The sequence below is a fragment of the Vicugna pacos genome, chromosome 1 (genome assembly GCF_048564905.1).
Source record: "Vicugna pacos chromosome 1, VicPac4, whole genome shotgun sequence".
NCBI classification, from domain to species: domain Eukaryota; kingdom Metazoa; phylum Chordata; class Mammalia; order Artiodactyla; family Camelidae; genus Vicugna; species Vicugna pacos.
In genome coordinates this window covers 64,884,385-64,911,005 of record NC_132987.1, presented here as the reverse complement: position 1 = coordinate 64,911,005, position 26,621 = coordinate 64,884,385, and the positions used below count along the sequence as shown (strand labels likewise).

At 40.8% G+C, this 26,621-nt stretch overlaps 1 protein-coding gene across 2 annotated transcripts; it reads right to left on the bottom strand.

Annotated features, from left to right (window-relative positions):
- Positions 1-26,530, bottom strand: ROPN1 (rhophilin associated tail protein 1). 2 transcript variants are annotated; one of them, XM_006215764.3, is made up of 6 exons: positions 26,293-26,530; positions 9,972-10,099; positions 6,366-6,483; positions 4,929-5,090; positions 708-883; positions 1-204 (listed from the first exon to the last, which is right to left on the bottom strand). In XM_006215764.3, the coding sequence occupies exons 2-6, from the start codon at positions 10,085-10,087 to the stop codon at positions 138-140; spliced, it is 639 nt and encodes a 212-aa protein (XP_006215826.1). In that variant the 5' UTR covers positions 10,088-10,099; positions 26,293-26,530; the 3' UTR covers positions 1-137. The 2 variants fall into 2 exon arrangements, with proteins under 2 accessions (XP_006215826.1, XP_072822426.1); XM_072966325.1 differs by lacking the exon at positions 26,293-26,530 and adding an exon at positions 14,344-14,366.
- Positions 26,531-26,621: the final 91 nt, after the last annotated feature.

Here is a 26,621-nt window from a genome sequence, read left to right as displayed (position 1 = left end):
TTTCATATGTTTGCCTAATTGTTTATTAGTGTGTACCCATTACACAAGAAAATTGACGTTGGATGGTGTATGGGGTTCAGTCATTCTGAAGCACAATCATCTCTGTATTTTCCTTTAAAATTGCCAAAATTGTGCTTTTACTCCAGCCGAACCCTGGGGTTTTGGGTAAAGTCATTCACCTTGATTAAACCATCAGGACCAATTCTGTTTGGGGAAAAAAAGATATATATTGGGGGGTTAGTTCATTTAACAATTCATCTTAAGAAAGACACTATATAAACAACTCTCTCACTCCAAATTAATTCTTCTGTGGCTCCTGCCCTCATCACTCTTTTTCTCTGACTTCTTGACTGCCTGTTCCTCCTCCTCCCCTCCTACCCCCCTGGTCAAACCTGAGCATGGGTCAGAGTCACCTGGAGCGCTTGCTGAGACACACATGCCTGGCCCAGCCTCCAGAGTTTCTGATTTGATGGGCTCAGGGGGAAGCTTGAGAAGTTGCATTTCTGCCTCGTTCCCAGGTGCTGGTCTGAGTAGCACACCAAGAATCACTGTCCTCTACCATTCTTTCTCTTCAGTTTCCCCTTCCCTTTCGATCTTCTTGTTCTTCACAATATTTCTCTGTTCCCAGAGCAGTAAAATACAGTAACCTCACTATGTCTTGGCCTGCTAGATTTGTGTTCCCCTCCAGTTGGTAAAAGTTTACTCACACTTCCTGTTCAATGTAGCTCAGCATCCGACTGACATGTGAAGCAGAGATCTCCCCGTCCACTTCGGCAATATATGTATAGAGGAACTGGAAGGTGCTGAAAGGGATCCGGGCAGGGCCGCCATTGTGGTCAGATGATAACACTTCACACACTATCTTCAGAGTTTTGGCAATGGTCTATGAAGTCATAAGATTGAATGAGGAGAAAGTCAGTCTTCCAAACGAAATTCCTAACATCAGTTCAGATACAACAAAGAAAACAAAAATTTTCCTCTCATAAAATGAAGTATTACATCATAAGATATAATACTCAGGAAAGCTTGAATTTTTTTGTGCCCAAGTGTCATTTAATTCGATCTCAAAATATTGAGTATCCACTGGGTGTCTTTCTTTTTCCTTTCCTTTCTTGGTTGGCGGGATACTCTCAAGGAATTAAGTTTATAAACTGTTGAATGCTTTAAGACATTTATTACTTTAATCAGAATAACCTCACTAAAGGAAAGGAATTTGGTTTTACATTCTATACAATTAGAATTTCTTCTTATTGAGCTCCAGTTTTCTCTCTAAAGGGCAAGGTGATTGGTCTCGCTTATGTACTCTAATGAGACTCTTTGGAACAATGCCACAGGAGGGGAGGGGACCGCTTTCATTTACTCTCTCTTGGCCTTTAGAGTCTTCTCTTGGAAGTCGTTGGGAAGCACTGGATGAGGCAGTGTGCCAGGCACTTCCATGGGTGAGGGTGGGAGGCTGGGCACACAGGAGGCTGGTAAGAGGTTGTCAGTGAGGATGGGAGGGCATGTACATGAGAGGGCAGCATGACAGTGGTTTTGGGTAGGTTTGCAAGCATGTGCACACTGAACCTTGTAATTTCCATCTATAGCTCATCCTCTCTGCTTCTAAAAAACCCCTACTGCCCTGTTGCCTTTGTTCCGTGGTCCTCTTCCTACAGTCTCATCCATACAGGGGTACTGTTATGGGCTGAATTATGTCCGCTCAAATTCATATGTTGAAGCCCATTCCCTAAAGCCTCAGAATGTGATGGTATTTGGAAATAAGGCCTTTAAAGAGCTAATTAAGTTAAAATAAAGTCATTAGAGTGAGCCCTAATCCAAAGATCTGGTGTCCTTATAAGAAGAGATTAAGATATGAGAGAGAGACAGACAGACAGACACCAGACACATGGGGACAACCATATGAAGAAAGAGGGAGATGACAGCCATTTACCAGCCAATGAGGGAGGCCTCAGACACACTGAGCTCAGATTTTCAGCCTCCGAAACTGTGAGAAAACAAATTGCTGTGGTTGAAGCCACCCAGTCTGTGGTACTTGTTATGGTACCCCTAGCAAACCAATAAAGGTGCTTTCTACCTCAAACATCTTTTATTGATCATTCAAATAACAAACCTTCAGATTCTATTGCCCTCATAACGTTTTTAAATGTTTTAAAAGCTTTAATAAACAGATGAATTGGATGAGAATTCTCCAGAGTGGAGCTTTTTGATAAACTTAAGTAAATCTAAAGTAAATAGAGATCTGCATTCTGCTACACAAGATTTTTTGGTCAGCTGGGAATCCACTCCATAGAGATAGCCTTTAAGCATCTTACAAGCCTCATTTTCAAACTCAGAGGTGAAAGGCTTAGAAAGTGAACTATCTGCTAACAAAATATGCCCTTCCTTCTCGTGAGCACAATTACACGATCTCTTCTGTATATAATTGGTCTTGGTGGAACAGGAGGTGGAGTAGTCATGCTAGAGGAGGGAGGGCTGAAAGGGAAGAGGACACAGATCTGCGTGCTGTAGCATTTTGAATCACGTGGGTAGATTCAGAGAGCACAAAGTGGAGTAAATACACCTGCTTCCTAAAATTCCTGCCTTAGATTCTTCTATAAGGAGGGCACTGGATTTTCTAAATGGCACAGAGCTTATGGCTGGCTGGTGAGTTGACAAAGCAAGTGGGGGATTTCCGGGCTTGCTTTCAGGATATGTGGATTAACAGGAATGTAACCTCCTCCAGATGGTGACACCCTGACCACCCCCACATTTAAGTTCCCAGCAATAGTCCAACCAGAAACAAATAGATACAACAGGATGGTTCCTGGATTCACAGAGCACCCTTTGTGGACTAGACCTTCAGGCTGACTTCACCTTGGTGTTCTTTGACATAGGGATGACAAGGGGCAGAATCAGACACCTCTCAGAATTGGCAGGGTCCACTGTTACCCAGAGTCAGGCCTGAGAGTGTCTCAGTGGAAGCAGAGAAAGTGAAATGGAATGATAGAATGTTTCAAGATCAAAAGGCCTCATGGACCATCTAATCCAACCTCCTGAAGCAGGGAGGTAGAAAGATAGAGTTCACCTCATGGTTTCCCCTCCCTAATTTGGGTGGCAGCTGTAGCGAAGTAAACCTAGCAGCTGCGGAAGGAGGGTTGGAATTTGGTTTTCCGAAGTCACTTTGGTTACAGGGAGGTATGTGGACAAGGAGAGGACTCAGACATTTCCAAGGTGCTGAGGGGCTGTGACGCAGAGCACCAAAGGCAGAGAGCAGGTGAGGGCCACCTGAGAGAGACTTAAGGAGGCCCCGAACACCAGTGAGAACAGAGGTGAGCTGGTGAGGGACTCTCGTGCTGTGAAAGGGAAGAAACCAAAGGCTTAAGCTGCACAGCTGGCGACCACACAGACGAGTGTTTCCATGGAGAGCAGAGGTGCTGGGAAGGATCAGGGATGTGGGAAACCCTCCCCTTGGCTGCTGTGCAGTCCCAGTACCACCCCGCCTTGTACACTCAGCCACCACCTTGAAGAGAGGAGTGGTGAGGAGAAATCTGAGAGACTGAGCAGTTTACCTTAAAACTGTTTTCAGTTACTTCAGCAGATGGAAATTCCTGGATTGGGTTGGATCTACTTATTTTCTTACTCCACCCTTCATGGGTAGGGTATATTGGGAAGATCAGAATTAACTACAGAGAAAGTACATCCCTCACTACCCCCTGAATGTCTCTGAACGTGGTGTGAATACATTTGTGACCCTATGAGAATGTAATGAAGTATGTCGATTTTTTGTTTTCCCTTTGTGATTTTTCCCAAACATTGGGGCTATTTCCACAGAAGTGTAATAGTGCTGATTGGCAACTCATCTACCTCTGCTGCAGAGAGTAATTTATTCATTATATGATAGTGCTAGAAAGGACAGCAGAGAAGGGAAAACCCCATGAATGGCCTCTCCTCTCCTCCTCTCTAAAGAAATGATTGCAGTGAGAGTTGAGCAGAATCCATGGGAAAAGCTGGACTACAATATTCCTGGTAACCTTTCTCATGAACCAAAGTGTCAAATACACATTCCCAAGATACTGGAGAAGAAAGAACAAGATTGTGTTTAGATCTACTGAGTGATTTAAACTACCTTTTCCGTACCATTTAGTTTTGACAGAGGTAATCATTTTCTCATTAACTTTTAAACGTGTATGTACTTCAGGGATTTTTAAAAAATTATTTTTTGATTCCTTTTCATTTAAGTTATTATAACTTTAATAAGAGTGAGTCCACATATAAGATGATACCTTTTAAATATGTATGTATACTGGTTGCAGTATCTTTTTCTTTCTGCAGTATCTTTTAAAGGAAACAGGAAAATGGCTTTTCCAATTGTAAATCATGTCAAATTTGGAAAAGGCATGAATTTCTATGAGCATTCTGCATCCCTAGTGATGTCATGACTCTGAGTCTGGAAATAGCTTCCTCCTTTCCTGCTATCTTATCTCTGATTCTTGTATCCAGTTATGCTTATCAAATAGTAGTTTTCTATAAGGATGAAAATCTTCTTCAGCGTCTCTATTGACATATCTTTTAGGTGTCTGGAACCTGAGTCTAAGTCAGTCTTCTTCTACAGCTGGCTCCTAGTGATCTTTAGGAATATGAATGGAGGAAGCAGAGTGGTGATGGAAATAAATCTGAGTGCAATGGCTGAAATTCATAAATAATCCAAAAGCTGCATTTTAGTCAACCTCTCCCCAGAGCTAGATGACAGTTTTCCCCTCTCTCCTCCTAGTTCCTGCTTCTGGTTGATGAGCAGAGAAATGACCTTAATTCAGAGAGGTGAGGAAGTCAACAAGACGAGGTGGGCTCCCCATCAGCCCCGCAGAGTTGACTGTGGGAAGAGATAGATGTACTGCCCTTCCAGGCCCCGAGAGATTTCCCCTTAACACAAAGCATTAGAGCTAACTTACAACTCCAAGAGAGCTGCAAGCAAGGGCTAGAAACTTCAGCCACTCAATCTCCTCAGTGAAGTGGCCCACATTCATCACACTATTAAACAGATCGGTTGGGAGATTCAGCACTTTCCACATCTGGGCCAGCTCATCTGTATGGATGATCAGTCTGCCAGCAACCTGCAGGGCAGGGGACAAACACAAAACAGGGGATGAGGGACAGGACGAGAGAAGGCCCTGAGAAACGCCTGCCAGGACAAGGGCCCTGTTCTCCCAGCACACAGCAGGCGGTGGGAGAGAGTGTTGGAGATAAGTGGGGTCTCTGGCAGTTCTCTTGGCAAGGGTGGAGAAATATTCAGCCTGGTGAAGAACATTCTAAGATATAATTTAATCATTTTAAACTTCAGATGTCAGAGTTATGGGGAAAACATACATGTATATTACATTTTAATTTTTTTCTGATGCTTTTATAATTTGCTGTTTCATCCCTAGGTTGTCCCTAGAAGGCAAATAGGGCAGCCTAAAAATGAAGCCAAAGGGCAGAGGACTTGTCTGACCACAAGTTAGTGGTGAAACTAGAGCTAGATGTTAAATTTCTTCATCTAGACTCCACTGAGTTCTTTGCTCTAGACCTCACATGCATCCCTCCTGCTTTCCCAGGAGTTATATGGGGTCTATACTCAGGATGCCTAAAGTTGCTTGGTCCCAGGTACCTCGGATCTCTGCCATGTCCACTGCACAAGGTGCTGGTGGTCAAATGGAGAAGGGCACTAACGGCCAGCTGTTGGCCAGGAAAGCCGTAAGTGCCACACCTTCCCTGGTCCTCTGATTCCCGTGAAGTGCTGAGCCTCCAGGACCAAGGCAGTTAGTTGTCTGAGTCAGTCCTAGAGCACCCCCAAACCCCTTGGTCCTAGAACCTGAAATCGGGTATGGTTGTGCTAAGCCATATTCTTGGGATTTGGCCAAACTGCAAGCCTTCTCAAGACAGACCCTCCTCATCCATTTACGGGGCAGCTCCCAGGATGATGTGGCTGTGGAGAGAGCCAGAATTTTGCCTAAAAGCTAGGCTGTGTCTGCGCCTAGGATGACTGTGGAACTACAATATGCTCCTCCCCAAACTGTGATGGGCATCATATATGGTCCTGATGAGTAAGGGAGACACTAGCCAGGGATGTGGACCTGCACTTTCTGAAGAGAAGGGACTCACATTGCCTTGAACCCCTGGACACTCTGCCAGTTTCAGGACAACCTGGAATGACTCGACTGACAACTCAGCTTACAGCCTATTTCACCATCATTCCTATTTCCCCAAGGGAAGATTTCCTCTCTGTGCTTGGTTTAGTGACTTTTTAGACAATGCTGAGTGACCAGGTGATGAGCAAGGGGACTTTTGTCTGAACCCACCAACCCTGACGTCATCCTGCACGCCCCTTTGCGCTGTAGGATGGTGCCTACCCGAGAATGCAGGATCTTTAACAGCTCCGGTGTAAGCTCGGCCCAGTTAGACAAAGCCACTCGCTCAGACCGCTCTCTGATTGGAGGAATCTCTCCACGAGACATAGCCCCGAAGTACCTACAAGAGAAAAACTTGGAGGTGGGGAGAGCAGCTATACTCCAGCGGCCTCTGGCTGCTTTGAGAGTCCCCTCTCCCTTTTTTCAGGGAAGGGGTGAGGGAAAGAACATTAAGTGGCTTCTATGTGCCAGACACTGTTTTTAGTTCATTTATGTACAGGAAAAGCTTGAATATGTTACTTTACACTTAAGGTACAGAGACAGTTTAGGAAATAAAAAGATTTGTTCTTCTTTAAGGATGAGGAATAACCAACAAAAGTTTGATATGGAATTCCCTGAAGCATATTGGGTCTGTTTTTTGGTTTTTTAATTTTTTTTTAGTCATTCCTTCTTAAGTGTTTTATGCATGTGTGTGCATGCACATGCAGAGACACACACACATATAGGCATATATATATTGATATATATATGTATTGTATATGTATATATGAACAATATGTATATTATGTATATGTATATTAGGAGAGAGAAAACCATTGTTACTTTAAATTCCTTACTCTCTTTTATGAAGGAAGACTCCTAGTACCTGGAGGATCTTTTTTTTTAAACACAAAAATCTTTGTGCTTGGTACAATGGCTGTCTACATAAAGTTGGTATTGGGTAGTGGTAGGGGTATGTAAGATTGGAAAGAGAAGTTGGAAGAGAACTAAAATGACTTACATAAGAAAGGGGAGGAGTTGAAGGTGCTCTGGGATGAGCCAGGAAGCCTTTCAGCTGGAGGCAGTGAGGCTTGGAGCTTCACAGGGGAGGGGAGAGAAGGTTGGCAGGGCACTAAGGGAGGCTTAGGTGTGAATACAAGCCAAAGAAGGGTTTGAGATGAACTTACATGAGGTATATGCAGTGAAATTCTCCTCTCTCTCCCCTCAAAAATTTCCTTAACATCTGCCTGCCCATCAGTGCTTTGTGGAGTGGACTTCATTTTGGTGCAGTGTGGAAAAACACTGAACCATGTTTCAGGATTGACATATGATGGAAGGGGCTGCTGCAGCAGGAAATGGACACGCTCAGTTGACACCTGTGGCACTGATGCTGTATGGAAGGGCTTGCCTCCACCAGAAGTCTTGTAACTGACTACCGCTGGATTGCAGCCTCTGCCCCTCTCTTACTTTGTATTAATTTCTCCAGATCCAGGTAGTATAAAAAGAATACACAGGGAATTTTATACAACCCATTTTAAGGTCGAGCCATACAATGATGGAACAAACCATTGACTTTCTCTAAGCCCCCACACAACACAGAGCTACAGCTATCAGGACCAAAGCACCTTCCAGGCACCTCTTGGAGGTCATCAGCAGAGAGGGCAGAAGAAATACTTTCAGGCCACCTCTACCAATGTGTGTGAGCAATCTCTGCAGACAGGTCAGTGTTGGGGTGGGTGTGGGCTCCAGGCATAGTACCAGACTTGGGTGATGTAAATGGGAGGGACGAGAGACACATGGCACTCACTTGGCAGAACTGACTGCCTAGGTAGACAGTGACTGTCAGCAGCAACATCTTTAGACTTTTCAGCAGAGCTGGTTGTAGTCATGGATTTGGGCCTCTGTGGGTTATTTAGCTTTGTTTGCATCGAGCAATCCCATTGATATTCAAATTGTGTGGTCACACATACCCACCACAAGACAGATTAGTTTATGTCCTGCTGATGCCTGGTAGGTGGTTTCCACATGGACAGCACATATGCAGGGATAGTTTTGCTTGTGATGAATTAAATAGACATCTCGTCTTGGAAATATGTTGTGGAGTTTCACCTCTAAAATGCTGCAGGTTTGTAAGTCACATAAAACCATCTGACAAGGGCTTTTCGTGTCTGAATAGATGGAGAATGCTCTTAGGTCATGCTCTGCTTTTTTACTGTAGTTAAACTACAAACTGATTCTTCACGGATACCTAAAACATTTATAGCACATGATACAATATGGGAGCAAGCAGGCTACAACAGTGGAATGTTTTCTCCCATAAATGTCAGGGACAATACCAAGAAATGTCATTTTTCTTGCTATAAAGCAGCAGCGCAACAATAAAATGGGATTTTAAACTATTGTATAGTATAAAACAACGTGTTTAGGTGTGCCAAAAGAAATTAGTCTTCTGACACTAAAGTTCAATCTTAGAGGTAATACATAAAATTTAGAATGGAAAACTAAACAGGGTTCATTACCAGGCAAAGCAACCCCATTTGTGTCCTTTTTTTTTTTTTTTTTTTTTAATGAGCACCACTGGCTTATTTTTCCTTCCATTTGTAAAAGCTTCATCCTAGCCCAGCCCAGGAGCATGAGTGCCCTGGCTGGGAGACTCTGAGGCTCCTCTCAGATTGTGCGCCTTCTCAAAGGCGTCCACACCTTTTACCCACCACCTACTCAATCAGTGCACCTACCCAACCTCATGTGGAGGATTCTCCCTTCCCACAAGGAACCAGCTGCGCTCAGTAGTCTCTTACTCCCCATCCCTCTCTCCCTCTGAAGCGCTAGTAAGGAGGTCATCCCCAAACAGTTAAAAAAAAAAAGCCTGAAAATGGTCTGGGAGGTCAGGTCAGCCCCCAACTCCTGCCCCAAGCCTCAGTTCCCCAGGTTCAAGCAGGCACGTTTGTCTTAAGAAGCAATTTCATAGCTGGGAGGCTTTCAGTGTGAAACTGTTTCAATCCCGGCCAGCACCTATTGTGTAAGCTCCTTCCTTTGAGCAGTCTCTGGAGGTGTCTCCTGAAAGAGGACACCTGTGTTTGAGGCACACTGTTTGCAGCCAGGCGGATACTCCAACTGCCTCATCACTCTTGCCTCCTTTCTCCAGAATGCAACCTGTACTGTGTGGACATCCTTGTGTTGAAGGAACAAATCAGTTCAAAGAAACACTCAAAGAAAGACAAAGATACAAAGACAAGATACGAAGTGTCTCTGGCTGGGCGCAAGAATGAGTTTTAACAGCATTAGAGGAAGGTGTCACATTAAAGGAGTAAACCCAGGAGTGAACCTGCCTGAACTAATCCCACACAGTCCGCCCCGCAGGCTCCTCGCATCGTTCCTCCAGGTGCACTGCTGCCATCTAGTGGTGAGACCTGAGAATGAGGCCCTGGTTTACACCAGGGAAAGGCAGGCTAAACTGGGGGTACTCTTAACCCTCCTTTCTAGTGGGACCGGGGTAGGGGTGGGGATTCTGGGACGGGGTGGGGTGTGCTTGTGCTGATAGGATGTGGTAATCTAACTCTTGCTGATTGCCCCAGGATACTCTGCCTATTGCCCTGGCGTCCTGCTGCTGTATGGTTCAATTAGGGGACAGCATCCACCCTCGCCCAATTTGCTGTACTTAATGTGTGGATTTTAAAGTACCAAAGAAATGCAAGAGCTGAACAACACAAAGATTATGCTAATCAGCCCCGACTCCCAGGCTGCAGCCATGACAACCTCCTCACAGTTTTCCAAGACCTTCCCTCCTCCACCCCAGCACTTCTACCTCCAGTGGGGACCAGGGGCTGGAAGTGAGAAAGGAGTACGTACTCTGCGGCCCACTGGGTGAGATCCTGCGGCTGGGTCCGAATGGCAGCTTTGGTAAATTGCTTCAGCAATTCCGGCAGCTCCGGGGGAATGCATATTTGCTTATCTGTTTGAGGCATTGATTGATTGACCTGTTGGCAGGGGAAATAAATAAAACGGAAATTTTTGAATCATAAAATGAAAGGAATCCTGGACATGAAGTCACCCAGTCTGTTTGACACTCTCAATATTGGGGAGTTCACTATGCCACAAGACAGATGTATTGTTACAGGACTCTTAGGTTAGAAAGTGTTTTACTAATCCTTGGGTTTTGTTGTTGTAATTGTCATTTACGTAAAAAAAAACGCACAGTACTACCTATTCATTTAAAAAGTAGAGATCAACAAGAAGTAAGAAGCTAGAAAGATATAGCTCAGTGGTAGAGTGCTTGCCTAGCATGGACGAGGTCCTGGGTTCAATCTGTAGTACCTCCATTTAAAAATAAATAAATAAATCTAATTACCTCCTCCCACCAAAAATAATAATAATAAATAAAATTAAGTGGTGTTATAAAAAAAGGAAGAAAAAAAAACCAAGAAGTAAGCAAAAGTACCTCTAGTGATATCACCCTGAAATATCAGTTGTCACCTTCCACAATTTTTCCAATGTAAATATATATTTCTACAAATAAAAATGGGGTCATACAAAACAGCTCATCTACTCAACATCATAACGTGATCATCTTCCATATCACACAACTCTTATTGGCTCAGTAAGAGTCATAGCAAAATTTACTCTATGAATCCTCTATTATTTGACATTAGGTTATGTATTTCCAAATAAAAATAATCATTAAACAGCCACTTGATTAACATCTCTCTTTACATTTGCATGTACTCATCCACTTTAATTGTAAAGAGAAAACATATATCTCACTCAAAAAGTTCCAGGACAAATTGCAGCAAAACATGTAGATCCATAGAGAGCATACAACACCATGCACAAATAAACAGAGTGAAAGACTTCATCTGCTTTTAATAGAAAAAGAGAGATTAGATAGTCTGAAAAGCCTTACATCTTCAAAATACCTGGATGCGAGACAAATCTCAGCAAACATACCTTTCAAATTGCTTTGCTAGTCTTACAAGAAAGTGAGTGAAGCAGAAACCAGGGTAAAAAGCAAATGCAGAAACTAAGGCTGACTTGAGGGCCAATGTAAACACCAGGAATTTGAAGCTTCGAGGTAAATGGGCTGGCAAGGAGTGAAAAAGTAACTGAACTGAAGGACTCTCTTACCCGCTAAACCTGAAACCCATCAAGGCCCACATACTCTCAGTGTGAAATGGTGGGACTGAAAATATCTGCCTACTGACCGAGGGAAGCAGCACAGAGATCTGTCTTCCTTGCTGCTTCTTGTTGGGGGAGAAATAGTTTCCCAAGAATTTGTAGCCACAAGGTAGATCTAAGTTTTAAATTTATACCATCAGCCTCGTTGGGAAATCCCAAGACAAGAAATTAAATGGTCTCAGTTTGTTGGTACTCCATTATCTTTTACTTTATGTTCTTTTATTTAGAGAAAGATGAATATAAAGATACTAAATTTAGACTTTGTAAAAAGTCAAGTATGCATAGCAAAATTTCAAAGGTAATTAATATAGAAATAATAAAACCCACTAACCAGTAAAAAGGAGAAAAGGAATGAAAAACAACACAAAATAACTTGTTTGATCCAAAAGCAAGATGGGAGGGGCGAGGGGAAGCATAGGAAAAGTGTATAAGTAACAGAGAAGAGTCCGTATATAACAGTAATCACAATAAAAAGAGAAGGTCTTAAATGTTCCAGTTAAAAATACAGAAATTAGCAGACTGGATTTTTAAAATATCCAGCTGTAGGCATATCTGAAAAGACACAAGAACACAGAAGACTGAAGGTAAAAGGATATGTGGATAAATAGTCAGATAACCAAAAGACATGTTAATACCAGACAGAAGAGACTTAAAGGCAAAATGCATTGTTAGGTATAAAAAGGGTCACTGCATAGTCATAAAAGCCTCAATTTACTGGGAAGAGAACGCAGGTCTCGATGAGAATGCTACAGACATCAACATGGGTAAACCTCACGATACTGAGTGGAAAAAGCAATATATTATTTAGGTCACGTATATAAGGCACAATATTGTAAGAAAGAACAAGAGAACAAGGGATGATAAATACTAATTCAGAACAGCTGTTATCCTTGATGGGGAGGAAGAGGGGTATCAGGGGGATGGAACAGGAGTCCCAACGCTATTAGTAATGTTCTATGTTTCAAGCTGGATAGTGGCTGCTTACATGTTTGTTTAATTATTTTTATGCCTAAATATACACTATGCATTTTATTTGTATGCATGATGTATTTCATTATTTATAAAGAGTTACTGCTACAAGTTGTTTCTGATAACTTTTCATTTTATTTAGCAAAGGGCAGTGACTTATTTTGCTCATGTCATATACATAACATAAAATTGACCACTTTAACTGTTTTTAAGTGTACCGTTCAGTGGTATTAACTTTCACATTGTTGTGCAACTGTCACCACCATCCATCTCAGAACTTTTTCATCCTCCCAAATTGAAACTGCACCCATTAAACAAAAACTCCCATTCACCTCTCCCCAGCCTGGCAACCACCATTCTGTCTTCTGTCTCCATGAATATGATTATTCTAGGTACCTCATATAAGTGAAATCAGACAATATTTGTCCTTTTGAGTCTGGTTTCTTTCACTTAGCATAATATCCTCAAGGTTCATCCATGTTGCAGTATGGGTCATAATTTATTTTCTTTTTAAGGCTGAATAATATTCCATTGTATGCATAGACCACACTTTGTTTATACATTCATCTTTTGGTGAACATTTGAGTTGTTTCCACTTTTTGGCTATTGTGAATGATGCTGCTATGAACATGGGTGTACAAATATCTGTTCCCAGTCCCTGCTTTCAATGCTTTTGGGTATATGCCTAGAAGTGGGGTTTCTGAATCAGATAGCAATTCTAATTTTAATTTTTTGAGAAACCACCATACTGTTGTTTTCCACAGAGGCTGCACCATTTTACTGACTGCAAAAATTTTGACAGGACCTTTTAGTTGTACAATTGTTTGATTTCTATTGAAGGCTCAACTGGCCTCATGTAAATGGAAAGATGGCCCAGCTCTAATTAAATAGGTTTCCATGACAACAATAATAACTCTTTGTTCGTACAGAGCAAACCTAAGCAAAGCCTTCACCTCATTGCCTCAGTGAGGAGATCACGTCACTATTCTGTGATCTCTCTTCATTTTTGGGCAAAGAATCTCTAGAAAGTTCTTCATACACAGTGTCTTTTCTCTATGCTCATCCTTCTTTAACCTCTTGCCGCTTTTTCTGCTCATCATTCCTTTGGCCCCTTAAAAGTCATCAGTTACATCTATTAACTTCTTATCTGCACCAGATACTGTGCTAAGTATTCTGTATGCATTTTTTCACTTAATCCACAAAATATCCCTGAGGTAAGTTATATTATCACCATTTTACAGATGATGAAACTAAGAAAGAGGATAAAACCTTTGAAATGACATGTAACTAATAAGTGACAGGCAGGATTTGAACATACAGAGTCTGAGGCCAGAAATGGCCTGTTAAACATGATTGTCCTTTCTTTCTTGAGGCTTTGTTTGTTTGTTTGTTTGTTTTGTTACGATCCAGCAATCCCACACCTGGGCATATTTCCAGAGAAAACTGTAACTTAAAAAGATACATGCACCCCAATGTTCACAGCAGCAGTATTTACAATAGCCAAGGCATGGAAGCAACCTAAATGTCCACTGACAGATGATTAGATAAAGATATGGTGTATACACACACAATGGAATACTCCTCAGCCATAAGAAAGAATGAAATAACGTCATTTGCAGCAACATGGATGGAACTAGAGATTATCAAACTATGTAAAGTAAGCCATAAAGAGAAAGGCTTTCTCTTCTTTTGATGACATGCACCATTCTTGTTTTTCTGTTTTCCTCAGCACTGTGTCCATAACTCTTATTCCCCCTTCCTCCTGCTAAGCAAGACTAGTAATCTTCCCAAAGCTCAGCCTCGAGCATTCTGTATTCTTGGAGAGCTCACATCCTCTAATGGCTCCGCCACATCTCCACTAAAACTCATTCTCCATCTTCCAACCAAGTCTCCTCTCCAGATTTCTTTCTCAGCATAATGCCACCATTTTCTGAGTCATTTTGCCTCAAAGCCCTGGAGCCATCTAGTCTTTTTAATCTGTTGAATCTGCCGCTCAATCCCATTGATATTTCTTTTGCCATATGTCTCCAACTCATCCCTTCCTCTCTACTTCTTTCACTCTGGTTCAGCCCCTCATCACCTATTTGTGCAGCCTCCTAGTTGCTCTCCTCGCTGTCTCGGGTCTTTCTTTGGTCTCTTCTGCCCAGTGTGTCCAGATCTCTCTTCTGTACTGCTGTGAATAGGTCAGAGAGCCCTGCTCGCAAAATGATCATCATAAACTGACTTTCAAGGTTCCCCATGATTTATCCATATAATTTTACTAGTATTTACCAACACAGATTTCTAACACATAGTCTACTCTGGCCACTTTCCAGGAAATTATACATTCAAAGCCTAACACTTTGTCATTGATTGTTAGCAGTGCTCTGTCCTGCTGTTTTCTTTCCCTCAGTATGTTGCTAAGTCTGGCTGGCTTACTTGAGGTGCCCTCCCTCCCTCTTCCTCTCCATCTATTCAAACCCTGCACACCCCCCACCTCAAGTTTCATCTTGAGTCCATACTATGCCATAGGCCTTCCTGCAAAACTTGAGTATCACCAAATATTATCTGTAGTACACGTTTTACTATTTCATCCCATTTTGCCTTTTATAGATCTCTAAAGCTGAGCTGCTCACAAGTGGTCATGGCAGAATGGGCTACAGGTGTGCCTCGAGGGAGATTGATGATTGTAAACTTTTCATAGTGATACAAAATTTACAACCATTCACAAGTTAATAACAGTTGAAATTATATTTGGATACTGTTTTACTCAGTCGGTAAACTTCCAGATTTCAGTAATTATTGTTTTTGTGCTTAAGGTTTTGTGCAGAGCACCTGCCAGCAGAGATGCTAGTATAGAAATTCCCCCTTTAACCACATGTTAAACCCATCTCTATAAGTATGATTATTGTTTTAATCACAATGTATTTATTGTCAGTGACAATCTTTTGTGCATGTGTTTCAAATACTTAGTTCTTCCTTTGATTCAGTTTGCTCTTATTTTTTAAATTATTTCCTCCCTAAAAAGAAGGCATATGTTTTCATCATTATCATCATCATCATCATCATCAGTTGCCATTAATAAAACATAATTGACTTTGTCCATTTAAAAAAATTGACTTGATTTATACATTTATTTATTTTTGGCATTTGATGTAATATCCAAAATCTTATTCTTAATGGAATTTTATGACATTATTTGTTTAAAGAAATAAAAAATGTTTGCTTCTAAAAGCAAATAATAGTGGAAAATAATTCAATTGGTTCAGTAAAAGGACTGTAAGCCTTTAATAGCTTATAAAAATATTTTTCAAAATATTTTAACTATACTTGAGTATAAATAATATTTATATTTTGTGGAAAATTTAGCATTTTAATTGTTAAATTAACTGGTAATATTTCTAAAATTTCCCCTTATCAAAAAGCTTAATTTTTCAAAAGTTTTGTGATTTATTTAAAAATATTCTTAAGAAAATGGACAACCTTATTTTCTTTGAAAATTGACTTGTAGTAATAAAGGCCTATAATCTCCTTAAATGTTTTATTTTTTGGTTGGGGGAGCTATTTAGGTTTATATATTTTTTAAGCAGCAATACTGGGGATTGAACCCAGGACCTCATGTGTGCTAAGCATGCATTCTACCACTGAGCTATACCCTCCCTTCTCCTTAAGTATGATTTCTTTTCCAACTATAAAGTACAACTTTAAATTAAATATTAATATTTAATTATAGTTTAATACTGTTTAGACATTCACAGACATATACAGTAGCCAAAAAATATAAACTTAAGTCACTTATTAGGCAATATAGTGAGAAGTATTTCAAATTTGGATTTGTTTGCCCTGATAATTTTCTTAACCTAAATATCTGCCTAAATGTCTTATTTTCATGGAAAAGTTATCAAATGAAAAAAGCGGTGCCAGGTAAATTATGCCAGCGCCTTAATAGAAGATATCTGTATTATACAGATACTCTCTTAAGAGAGTAATTCTTTAAGGTTTGATCTCAGTGCCCCTGTAAATTCCTAAAGGTTCTTGAGGACCCGAAAGAGCTTTTGTTAATGTTGGTTATATCTAGCAATATTTATCATTTTAGAAGTTAAATGTTTTTATTTTAAAATAAAAGTAAATCCTTTGTATGTTAATATAGGTAACAAATTTTTATTTAAAAAAAAAAACAACTATAGTTTCCAGAGATTAAAAAAATCTTTAATGAGAAGCATGACATTGTTTTACATTTTTTGCAGATCTTTTAATATCTGATTTAATAGAAGGTACCTAGATTCTCATATCTGCTTTGCATTCAATCTGTTGTGATATCACACATGATGTAGTTTCTCAAACACTCCACTGTATACTCATAAGAAGAAGAGTGAGAAAGACATATAGTGTCTCAGTATTATTACAAAAATAGTTTTAACTTCATGGATTTTTACTCCCCCAATTCTCAAGGATCCTTAGAAGTCCCTGAAACCACACTTTGAAAACCACTTTTTTTTAAATGAAATTGCTTAATAACAGTATTTTCAACTACAATAATAGTTTATGTCAGATTGGGTTCAAGAGACTAATTAAAAGGTTACATAATTGAGAATTAAGGCCAAAATGTCTGCTACAATTACAGAATCACTCATTTTATCAACCTGCCTGGGAAATGACCAAGTTTGGGACAAAATGAAACAAGGAAAATATAAAAATGGAAAATTACTATTAGAAGATTCATTGTTGACAGCCTCCACAAGACCAATTAATCAAAGTGTTTCCTTGCAGGGCACTGAATCTACAGATGCTAATAACAGTATTCAGTTAATAGCACTAGATAGAATCCCTGGAGAGGAAGGCTTGGCGGAATATTGATTTGCCAGAAAGTACCAAAACAAACTACTCAGGAAGAGGTATTTGGGGCAGTAACCAAATACTTTAAAACAAATAAGATTTTCTGGATTATGCAAGCACAGCGGTTTCTGTACTGATGGGAAAGCTGTGATGACAGGAAGGTGGGAAGGCCTTACATCATATCTGTTCTCCATGTTCTGAACACCTGCGATGCAATAAGACATTGCTTTGTTCACATAGAGCTCTTGCCTGTAGATGTGAATTCCATATTAAAGGATGTTACTAATAAAATCCAGGCTGCTATAGTTCCGTCTGGTTTCAGCTTTACGTGAAGAGACAGTCTGCTGCTTCCTACTAAGTCACCTACCAAAGAAAAAGCTTTTTTCTCCCCTGAAGGTTAGGAGCAAAAAGAGGAATTGAAAAATGTCAATGATCCTCATTGCAGTTGTTGAGGAGAGTTTACTGTCTTCAGAAATTTGGCTTACTTAACATTTTCAAGCACCAGAATGAATCCAATCAAAATCACAATGAATGTGTGAAAATATAATAAAAGTATACCAACAATGCTCATAGATTCAAAGGAAATGTGAGGTTAGAAGTAGTTCAGTGGGGCAGTTTAACTAATATTCTAACTTCAACCCTAAGTAAGACTAGTAGAAAAACATCTGTTAGGTGTCACGTTCTTTGGAAATACATGATACAAAAAAGTTCAAGTGCATTAGAAATCCATTCACATTATCATAAGAATTTCAATCAAAGATGAAGAAATGAAATTATTCAAATCCTGGTTAATAATGAGAAAAGAGTTTCTGTCAATTGGGGAAAAATTAATACCATTTTGACATTTGCTGAGACCCATCTGTGAGGCAAACTTTCTCACTGATGGTAACTGTAAGAATTTGAAGAGAACAGCATTAAAAATTTTTGATCAGGACCTGCATGATATAAAGCAAAATAATGATCAGAAAGTGAGCTTTATTTCTCTTTGAAAAGTTATTTGAAAGTTTTCAGCTTCACGTAAAGCTGAAAAAATTATTTGAAAGTTTTATTCAAAGTAAAATTTACTATCTTCACACTCACTCTGTATTTAACTTTTTATTGCAATTATGTGATAAAACTATATCGAAGTTTTCATAAGCTCCATATAGACCTCCCAAACCCTACAGTGTGCCTGATGTGCTTTACAAATCTTTACAAATATTTCTGTGTGTCAGGACATGAAAAGAGGTGGGAAGCTTTGCTGTAAAGTCAAAGTCCAAATACTTCTGTTGAAAAACTTGTAAGTTTTGTTTGTTTCAGTGTTTTAGGATAATGTGTTATAGAAGAGATTCTGCTGAGTACCGAAATGAATTTCCAGTAAAATCTGAGATTCATATAATTTATATATATATAATAATTTCTATAATTTTAAAAGAATGTAATTAGAAAGTAAACTGTAAAAATACTGGTTGTTAAGGGAAAATTAGCTTCTAATTTAAATTACTCAAATAAAGTATTGATTAGAAGCCAGCAGGAAAAGTTTGAGACCAATGAGAAAAGCAGATACACTTTTTTGATTGCAGAGAAATAGAGTTCACAGAGTGTCACACAGGCTGAAGGCATATGGTACTTTCTAAAGAAAACAGAAGCCAAGAGAATGAAACAGCAACATCTTACTAATACTGGTAGCAACTCGCTTGCTGAGGCAGCAAGAGAAGGCAGTGTAACTTTGTTTATGTGTATGAGGTTCGTGAGTAGGAGCTGTGATTCCCTGTTGAGGACTGACGTTGCTTTCTGGGGTTGGTAGAGGGAGGGGGTTCTTTAAGATTTCTGGCACTTATAACAAAGCGTGAACAAATTTTAAGTTGGTCATGTGATTCCAAGATTGAGATCAGCTGAGAGTTTGAAAGAACGAGAAAACTGGCATTCTATCAAGTTAGGCTTAATCTAATTGGCAATCACATTTGGACCCAGGTTGTTCTTTAGGCCTCATTCTATTATTTTATAAAACAATAACATCACAAAAGTAATCTTTACAGCATCATTCAGTGCAGCACACTCCATCCAGCCTTGCATCACTTCTACTCTCTAGCTCCTTCACGCCTGCTTCTGCACTGATCTATGCCATCCCCCAGGAACACATTTCTATTTCTTATTTAATCTCCAGTGAATAACTTTCCCCTCAAGCCTGCATCCTACTTGAGTACTGTCCTCACTCTCAGTAGAGGAATTTCCTACCTGAGTGAGATGAAGGGTGTCAGAATGAATTCACATGCCCTCCTCTGCCACTTCAGTCTACCTCTTTGACCTCATATTTTCCCCTCTACTGCTTGAGCTCTGAGCTCTTGCCTTGTCCAACGCCCGAGGAACCAGCATCTGACCTTCTACACCCTCTAGAAAGTTTCATCTTTGCCACCTCCCTGGCACCTTCTCTTGTATCAAATAGGCACTGTCTGGTCTTCTCTTTGGAAAAAAATTTTTGTTTATTTGTACTTTACTCTCTCTCCCAATGGTCTAATTCTCCTTTTCACTGTCAGACTTCCCAAGTGTGTTACGGGCTGACTCCTTTTCCTCTCCATGACCCCTGCTCCTTTAATCCTTCTTATAAGTCTTCCACCCTGATTATTATGGTTTTGAAACTGCCTTCACAGGTATAAATATCACCAATGTCTCCCTGACTGCTAAATCTAGTGGTTTTCCCCACAGCACTTATTCTTCTGGGCTTCTGTATTGCGTTTGAGAAGCTGACCCCTCTCTGATGAACCGTCTCGCTCCACTGGATAGCGGTTGTACAGTACCTTTCTTGTCCCACCTCTGTGCTCTTCCTTGTTCATTTCTGTTGCTCACCTTTGTCTACGCTATCACCTTTTAGAGGTATTGCCTAAGGCTCAGTCCCTGAATGTTTGTGTTTTCTAGTCTATACTTTTTTTTTCTCAAATAATTTGTTTTTAAGAATTTTGGTAAATGTTCCATGTGCACCAGAAAAGAATGTTTGCTCCACAGTTGTTGGGTGTAACATTCTATATATGTCAAGAGGTTTAATCAAGGAGTTCAAATATTCTGTATCCTTATTTACCTTTTTTTGCCTGCTTATTCTATCAGTAACTGAGAGAAGTGTGTTTAAAATCTCCCATCTATGAGATGGTTTTGTCTATTTCTTCTTTCAGTTCCATCAGTTTTTGCTTGATAAATTTTCAATCCCCATTACTAGGTGCATAAATATTAAGGGTTTTTTAAAACCTCCTACTGAATTTAACCTTTATCATTATGAAATACCTCACTTTATGTTTTATTTGTCTTAAAGTCAACTTTGTCTGCCAGTATTTTTTTTTAATTTTTGCAAGATTATACACTTTTTCCTAAACTTTTCCATTAAGTTGTTTGGTGTCTTTTGTAAACAGCTTTAAAATACACTCTGATAATTTTGTCTACTAAATGCCTTCCTTTTTTTAAAGGACATTCACTGAGTATAGAATTTCTAGGTTAGCAACTTTTCCTTTCAGCATTTTAAGTATGTAATCTCATTATCTCTTGATCTCCATACTTGGTTAAAAATAAGCCAGATGTCTTTATGTTGCTCCTTTGGAGGCAATGTGCCTTTCTCCTCTGGCTGTTTTTGTGATTTTCTCTTTATCTTTGATTTTCAGTAGTTTGATTGATTTGCCCAGGTGTTCCTGGTTGGAGTTTGCTGAGCTTCTTGGATCTGTGAATCTGTGAGTTGATATCTTTTATCAGCTTTGAAAGGTCCTTGAGCATTACCTCTCCAAGTGCTCACTGTGCTCTTACCTTCTGGGACTCTAATTATATCTATTTCAAGTCATATACTCTGTTTTTTCCATTTTTCTCCATCTGTGATTCAGTTTGGATATTTTCTGTAGACCTTTGAGTTCACTAACCATGTCTTCTGCTATCCAGGCTCCTGTTAAATCCATTCAGTGAATGCTTTATTTCAGATATTATATTTTGAGTTCTAGAATATCCGGTATTTTTATACATGCAATTTCTGTGTTCAAATTCTCCATTTATGCATCTTTCCCTTGATTTTCCTGGACATATCATTTCAGGTTATTTAAGTCAATGTCTGATAACTCCAGTGGTTGAATCTACCTGTGGATCTCCTATTTTCCCTCTGGATTACTAGACACATTTTCCTGCTTCTTTGCATGTCTAGGATTTTTTAAATTGTATGTCAGATGTTATGTAAAAACTAAAGTGTGTTGGGGTGCCTCAAATTTCTAATCTGTCATGCCAGTGCTGTTTGACTGCCAAAAGCCTTGTTGGTTTCTCTTTCCTCCAGTAAAATCTGTCTGCAAGGGCCAAGCACAATCCTGAGTCCACATCCAAAGTTGGTAAAGAAAACGACTTATGACCTTCAGCTCATCTTGGAAGGGCTCAGCACCCTCCTGGAATTGTAATTAATCTAGTATTCATCACTTCTGAAGCTCTCTGGTGTACTTACAATAGCTTTAAAAATAATTTTTCTAGATTTTAAAATTCATTGCAGTGGGAGGCTTGAGCTGCTGCAAGCTGCTGTATTCTGCTGGAAGTAGAGGCCTTTTTTGTGGCTTTAACCAGAGCTCTATGCTGATGACTCCTGAATCTCCAATTGTAAACTTTCAACCATTCTATGTCATATCCACCAGCTACCTACTCTGGAGTTCCCCTTTCCCATAAAAACATCCAGGATGAACTTCTTTTACTCTCTCAATTGCATTAGTCTGATATATCATGGCCATTTTTTATTCATCCTTCTTTTTCATATCCCCACTTTAGTCTTCATGGACTTTGAAAAGATTTGCCTGGAAAATAAAAAGGAACATCTTTTCCAAAAAAGGAAGGGGCTTAATTTGACTTCCAATATAGTTCAACGTCTTCAGTTTACAAATGAGAGAACTGATGTACAAAGAGGAGACGTGACTGGCACAACAGTTTATGTTGGAGCTGAGTCAAGAACTCGGATCTCCTTCATTGCTCCTTCTACACTATACCATCCTGCCTGTCTCTGAATAAGGCAGTTACACACCATGGATTTTCTCTAGGACAATGCTAGTTTCTAACATTATGTCTGACTTTCTCCATAAGTCAATGAATTATCCTGGATATTCCAATTTGCCTCATAAGAAGTACACTTTTAGCGCCTTGAAGTGAAACAAAAATTATCTGTCAGAGTATGTCCTAATTTTTTTGTCTGGAAAATATAATTATTGTCTCTTTAACCATATTCCATACAGTTGCAAAGAATGGAAGGGGTGCCCAGCATAAGACAGGCTTAAAAGCCAATGCACATTCCTTATCTCATTTAATACTTACAGCAATCTGTGGGTAGGTAGATTCTACTATTATAATCGTTTTTCCAATGCCAGGAAATTGAGGCTTAGTTTTTCCAGAAAAAAGGTCTTAACCACTCACGTTGTTACATCACTCTGAAAAGCCTTTAGTGGATTTTCATTTCTTTTCTCATCAAAATGATGCCCTGTGTGACTTTCAAGTGCTCCACAATTTATCTTATTCATATTAGCTTGCCTCTCCAACTTTATTTCACAGAAGTCTGGATCTTTTTCTCTCCGGGGGCCAACCCCTGGATCAAGTTAACCCAGCATTTGGATGCCAACAGCAATATTGCTAAAAGCAGTCCTACCTGACCTTGTCCTTTTTTTGAGTAGTAGTTTTTGGCTCTGTTATTAGCAAATTTCTCCAAATTGCTTATATATCATGCTAGTACCACCTCTTGACATTTATGAGTTCCATATGTTTATTATTTAAAAAGTGAAGTTACCTCTTTTGATTTATGTTAACTTAGTCATGTTCTTATTTCAAAGATTTCCCCCATGTTCATATCATGATCCACAAACCCAGGGATACCACTGACAGATTGCTGTGTTAATTGTGCTCCCTAAGATATACAACACATCCCCTATTTTGGGGACCTGGTATACAAACCTAGGGCTACCTTAAACTTGTCTTTCTTAAGTGTATGAAAGTCTTCATTTCTTCAGTGAAGGGTTAGAATATCCCCACATCACTTCATCCTTGTACTTGTCCTCCCTACTTCTGATTTCATCACAGCATCCCTATGATCCAGGGTTTCAACATATACAAGGGCTCTGAGGGGTGAATGCACCACAGTTTTCAACAAAAGATCAGGGCTACGTTTCTCTCCTGTGTCTGCTACCATTCCTGATGATGTTTAATACTGCACTTGGCTTTTCCAAAACAAAACACAGGGCTGCTGTTCCTCATAGGTCCCAGAGGGAGGATCAAGCTCCGGTGAAGAAGCACTGGTGGCTATGAGACCAAGATTCTGGTCCTGGCCCTATCTTTGACTAATTATGTGATCCTGAGCAATAATTAATCCAATAAAATGTTATCTGTCAGGAATAGCACTGAGGACTGGGAGACAGAAATAAATGAGTCGCACATCCTGCCTTCAGGAGCTCAGAGGCTAGTGGAAGAAACTGATAGGAAAATCAGTGATTAAAATTGGGTGCGATAAGTGTCAAGAACTCTGCACTCTATATAGGAGAGCAGAAACGCCTAGATGAGGCATCTAACTCATCTGAAGGCAATAGATGGTAGTCAGAAAATATTTCTAAAATAGTGATTATATTGAACAGAGACTTGGGGAAGCCTGGTTTGTTCATTGCTGTATTCCCAGCCCTCAGAACAGTGCCAGGTACTGATACGAGCAAGAAGGGAATTCTTTAGACGAAGGTGTGGAGGTGTCAGAGAACATGGAGAATTCAGGGAACTGTGAGTAATTGTGGAGGGCTAGAGTGGATAAAGCGGGAGTGGTTGAGCCAAAGGCTGGAAAGATAGCCCAAGACCAGAATATAAAAGATCTGGTATACCATGGTAAGGCTTTTGAACTTTACCTTAAAGGCAATGGGGAGGCACTAGAAGTTTTAAGCAGTAGAGTCACACAGTCAGATTTGGGTGTTAACTTGATGCTCTGCTTATCAATTGATTGCATCTCTGCTCCGAATTCAACCTGCCCTGCCTTCTCAGCAAAAACAGAACTAGGTCCTTTAAGTATTTCTCCTTTGCCAGCTAGCATAAAGTTAAGCTTTGTTAGTAGAGGGCACTGGAGGGAAACTGGAGGAGGAAGGAGCTTCTCTTAAGGGTTCCATATGATCCTCCTGCTAGGCTCCAGGAACATGCAGTTTCCCAGTGCTGGGACCCTGCAGTGCATAGCTTCAGCAGTGTCTGCAGTATGTGATCTCCTAACTGCCCGACTGCTGCAGTGCCTAGTGGCTAGCCGCTTCCCCTGGCACCTCTCTTGGGAAGCTTTGCTGAAGATTGCAGCCAGTAGTCATCTTTTCATGAATGGCTTTTCTGGCATCCCAGTAAATGGATTTCTGCCTGCCCTGCACCTCAGTAGCTTCTCTGCCATCCAGTGAGCTGTGGCCACACCCTGTGAGACACACTCTTGGGAGGTCATCTCTTTCTTGGATGATCTATCTCAAGGGTAATGATAGCTTCTTATATCTGTGATTCCTGTATACTTTAGATTTTTATGTCTGGCTAACTAATCTTCCACTACTCCAATCTTAATATGCTTAAAATTTGTTATATTGAACTTTCTTTGTTAAACTGTTACATGATTTTCTCTTTGCTGGACTCTGAAATGCACATTGACTGAAAGCTGTGGAGATGGGCTGAAGGGAGTGGAGTGAAGCTTCACGCAGGGAGCCTGGTCAGGAGAAGATGGCAGCATTTTTGGAGACAACTCTGGAGAGCATCATTGCCTTGAAAAGCAATTGCAATGGGGAGGGATAGGAGAGACAGGAACTAGAGGACTTGGTAACCACTGGGGGAAATGGATGAGAAGAGAGGAGTTTAGGATGACTCCCCACTTTTCAAGCTTGGATGACTGGGTAGATGGTGGCATCATAGATGGCACATAGATCACAGATGGAAAACACTGAAGGAGGGGCAGGTCAAATTCTCCTCCCATGTCCCCATGGGACTCAGGACTTCCATGCACTTTTAAACCACAGAGACTTAGAATCATAGACTCCTTAAGTTGAAAAGCACTGAAGCCCAGAGTTTTGCCTTTGGGCATTACGGACCATTTGTTCACATCAGATAAAAGAAGTGGGGAAAGGTCCATTCTATCTTAACATTCCATGATTCCAATGTTTTGTGTTCTTTTTCATTCTTAAAGCTGTCAGTATGGTAGGCCTTCCTCAATTATCCATCATTCCTGCCCCACCCCGACCCCAACTCAAAATTCAACAGGTTCCTCTTTTGTTAAACCTACATGCCTCCCAATATGGAATGGCAGGCCAACACCTTTGTGCTAAGTGCTGAAGAATATAGGTCTTATCAAATACTATATATATATATATCTGTTTCTGGAATTTCTCATTTAGTTTTATTAGTATGGGCTAAACAGGGCTTCAGTTATGTAAACAAAAGCCTGCAGTTACTTTAATGAAAGGCTGCAGACACCAGAATTTCAGAGGCAGTTTCTATGAACAGCTCTTGGAAAAGAGGACCAGGCAACTGTATGTACTTGTTTGGGTTTGGAATAGGCGATGATGGATTTTGGATACGTGGTTGCCTTTGCTGGGATGCACTCCTCACCTTTCCACAGGTTCTTCTGGTTTCAAATCAGCTTTTCCTGACCTCTCTGACTGTTGGTTCCGTTATACCCTCTCAGAGCATCACTTACTCACCTCTCCTTGGCAGCAGCTAGTTCTAATTTTACATTATTTATGTGATTCTTGGATTAACACCTGCCTCCCCACAATAGACTGTAAACTTCAGGGCAGGGTCAGTCATTTTCTGCTCACTATAGAATCCCCAGTACCTAGCTTGGTGCCTGGAATACAGTCAGTACTTAATATATAGGAGGAAAATGAATGAATGATAGCAGTTTATAAAGTACTAGTCATGTCCATTTGTCCTCCTGACAGTCCCTCATAGGTATTCTTATATGCACGTTGCAGACGAAAAAGCAGAGGTTTGGCTAGTCGGGGGAGCGGGGAGGGGGAGGTGTCTGATCCCAGATTCTGTTGTGTTTCCAAATCACGGTCCTGCATGTAAGAAGTCATAGTTTGGGCAGAGAGCAGTAATCACCCATGGTTCTGTTTCCTTAAATACCACAGTTCCCTCCTCTTGCCCTGTGAACAGGAGGCGTTTAGAATCCTGATGGGCCTATCAGGCAGGACCTGAACAGCTGTCGGGGCGCTCAGGGTGCTGCCCTCCCTCCACTTCCCCTCGGGGTGGCTACCTGATGCTTGCTCCCAAAGAGGCTATCCGGCAGCGGGCGGCACCTCGCGCCTGGCCTCAGGAGGGAGGTGTGCGGAGAGATCCAGCGCCTCGCACCGTTGGCGGGCGGAAAGCAGCAGAATCTGGACGGGGAAGGGCGGCACCGGCCTCAGCCTCGCGGCACTGGAGAGGTGGGGCGGGACCCGGCTTTGTTAGCGCTTCGCCTTCGCCAGGCAACGACGACGCCAGCTGCGCTGCCTGGCAACCGCGGCGCAGGGGCGCGGCCGTGACCTCACAGAGCCGGGGCCCCGCCCCCTCTGCTGCGGCCTCCTGCGGAGTCTGGGTTCCGCG

Excerpts from the sequence above, each read along its gene's own strand:
- ROPN1 (XM_006215764.3), bottom strand. The coding sequence starts at position 10,087 with ATGCCTCAAACAGATAAGCAAATATGCATTCCCCCGGAGCTGCCGGAA. Across the intron at positions 6,484-9,971 it reads CTCACCCAGTGGGCCGCAGA|GTACTTCGGGGCTATGTCTC; the intron begins GTACGTACTCCT and ends TTTCTCTTGTAG. Across the intron at positions 5,091-6,365 it reads TAAAGATCCTGCATTCTCGG|GTTGCTGGCAGACTGATCAT; the intron begins GTAGGCACCATC and ends CCTGCCCTGCAG.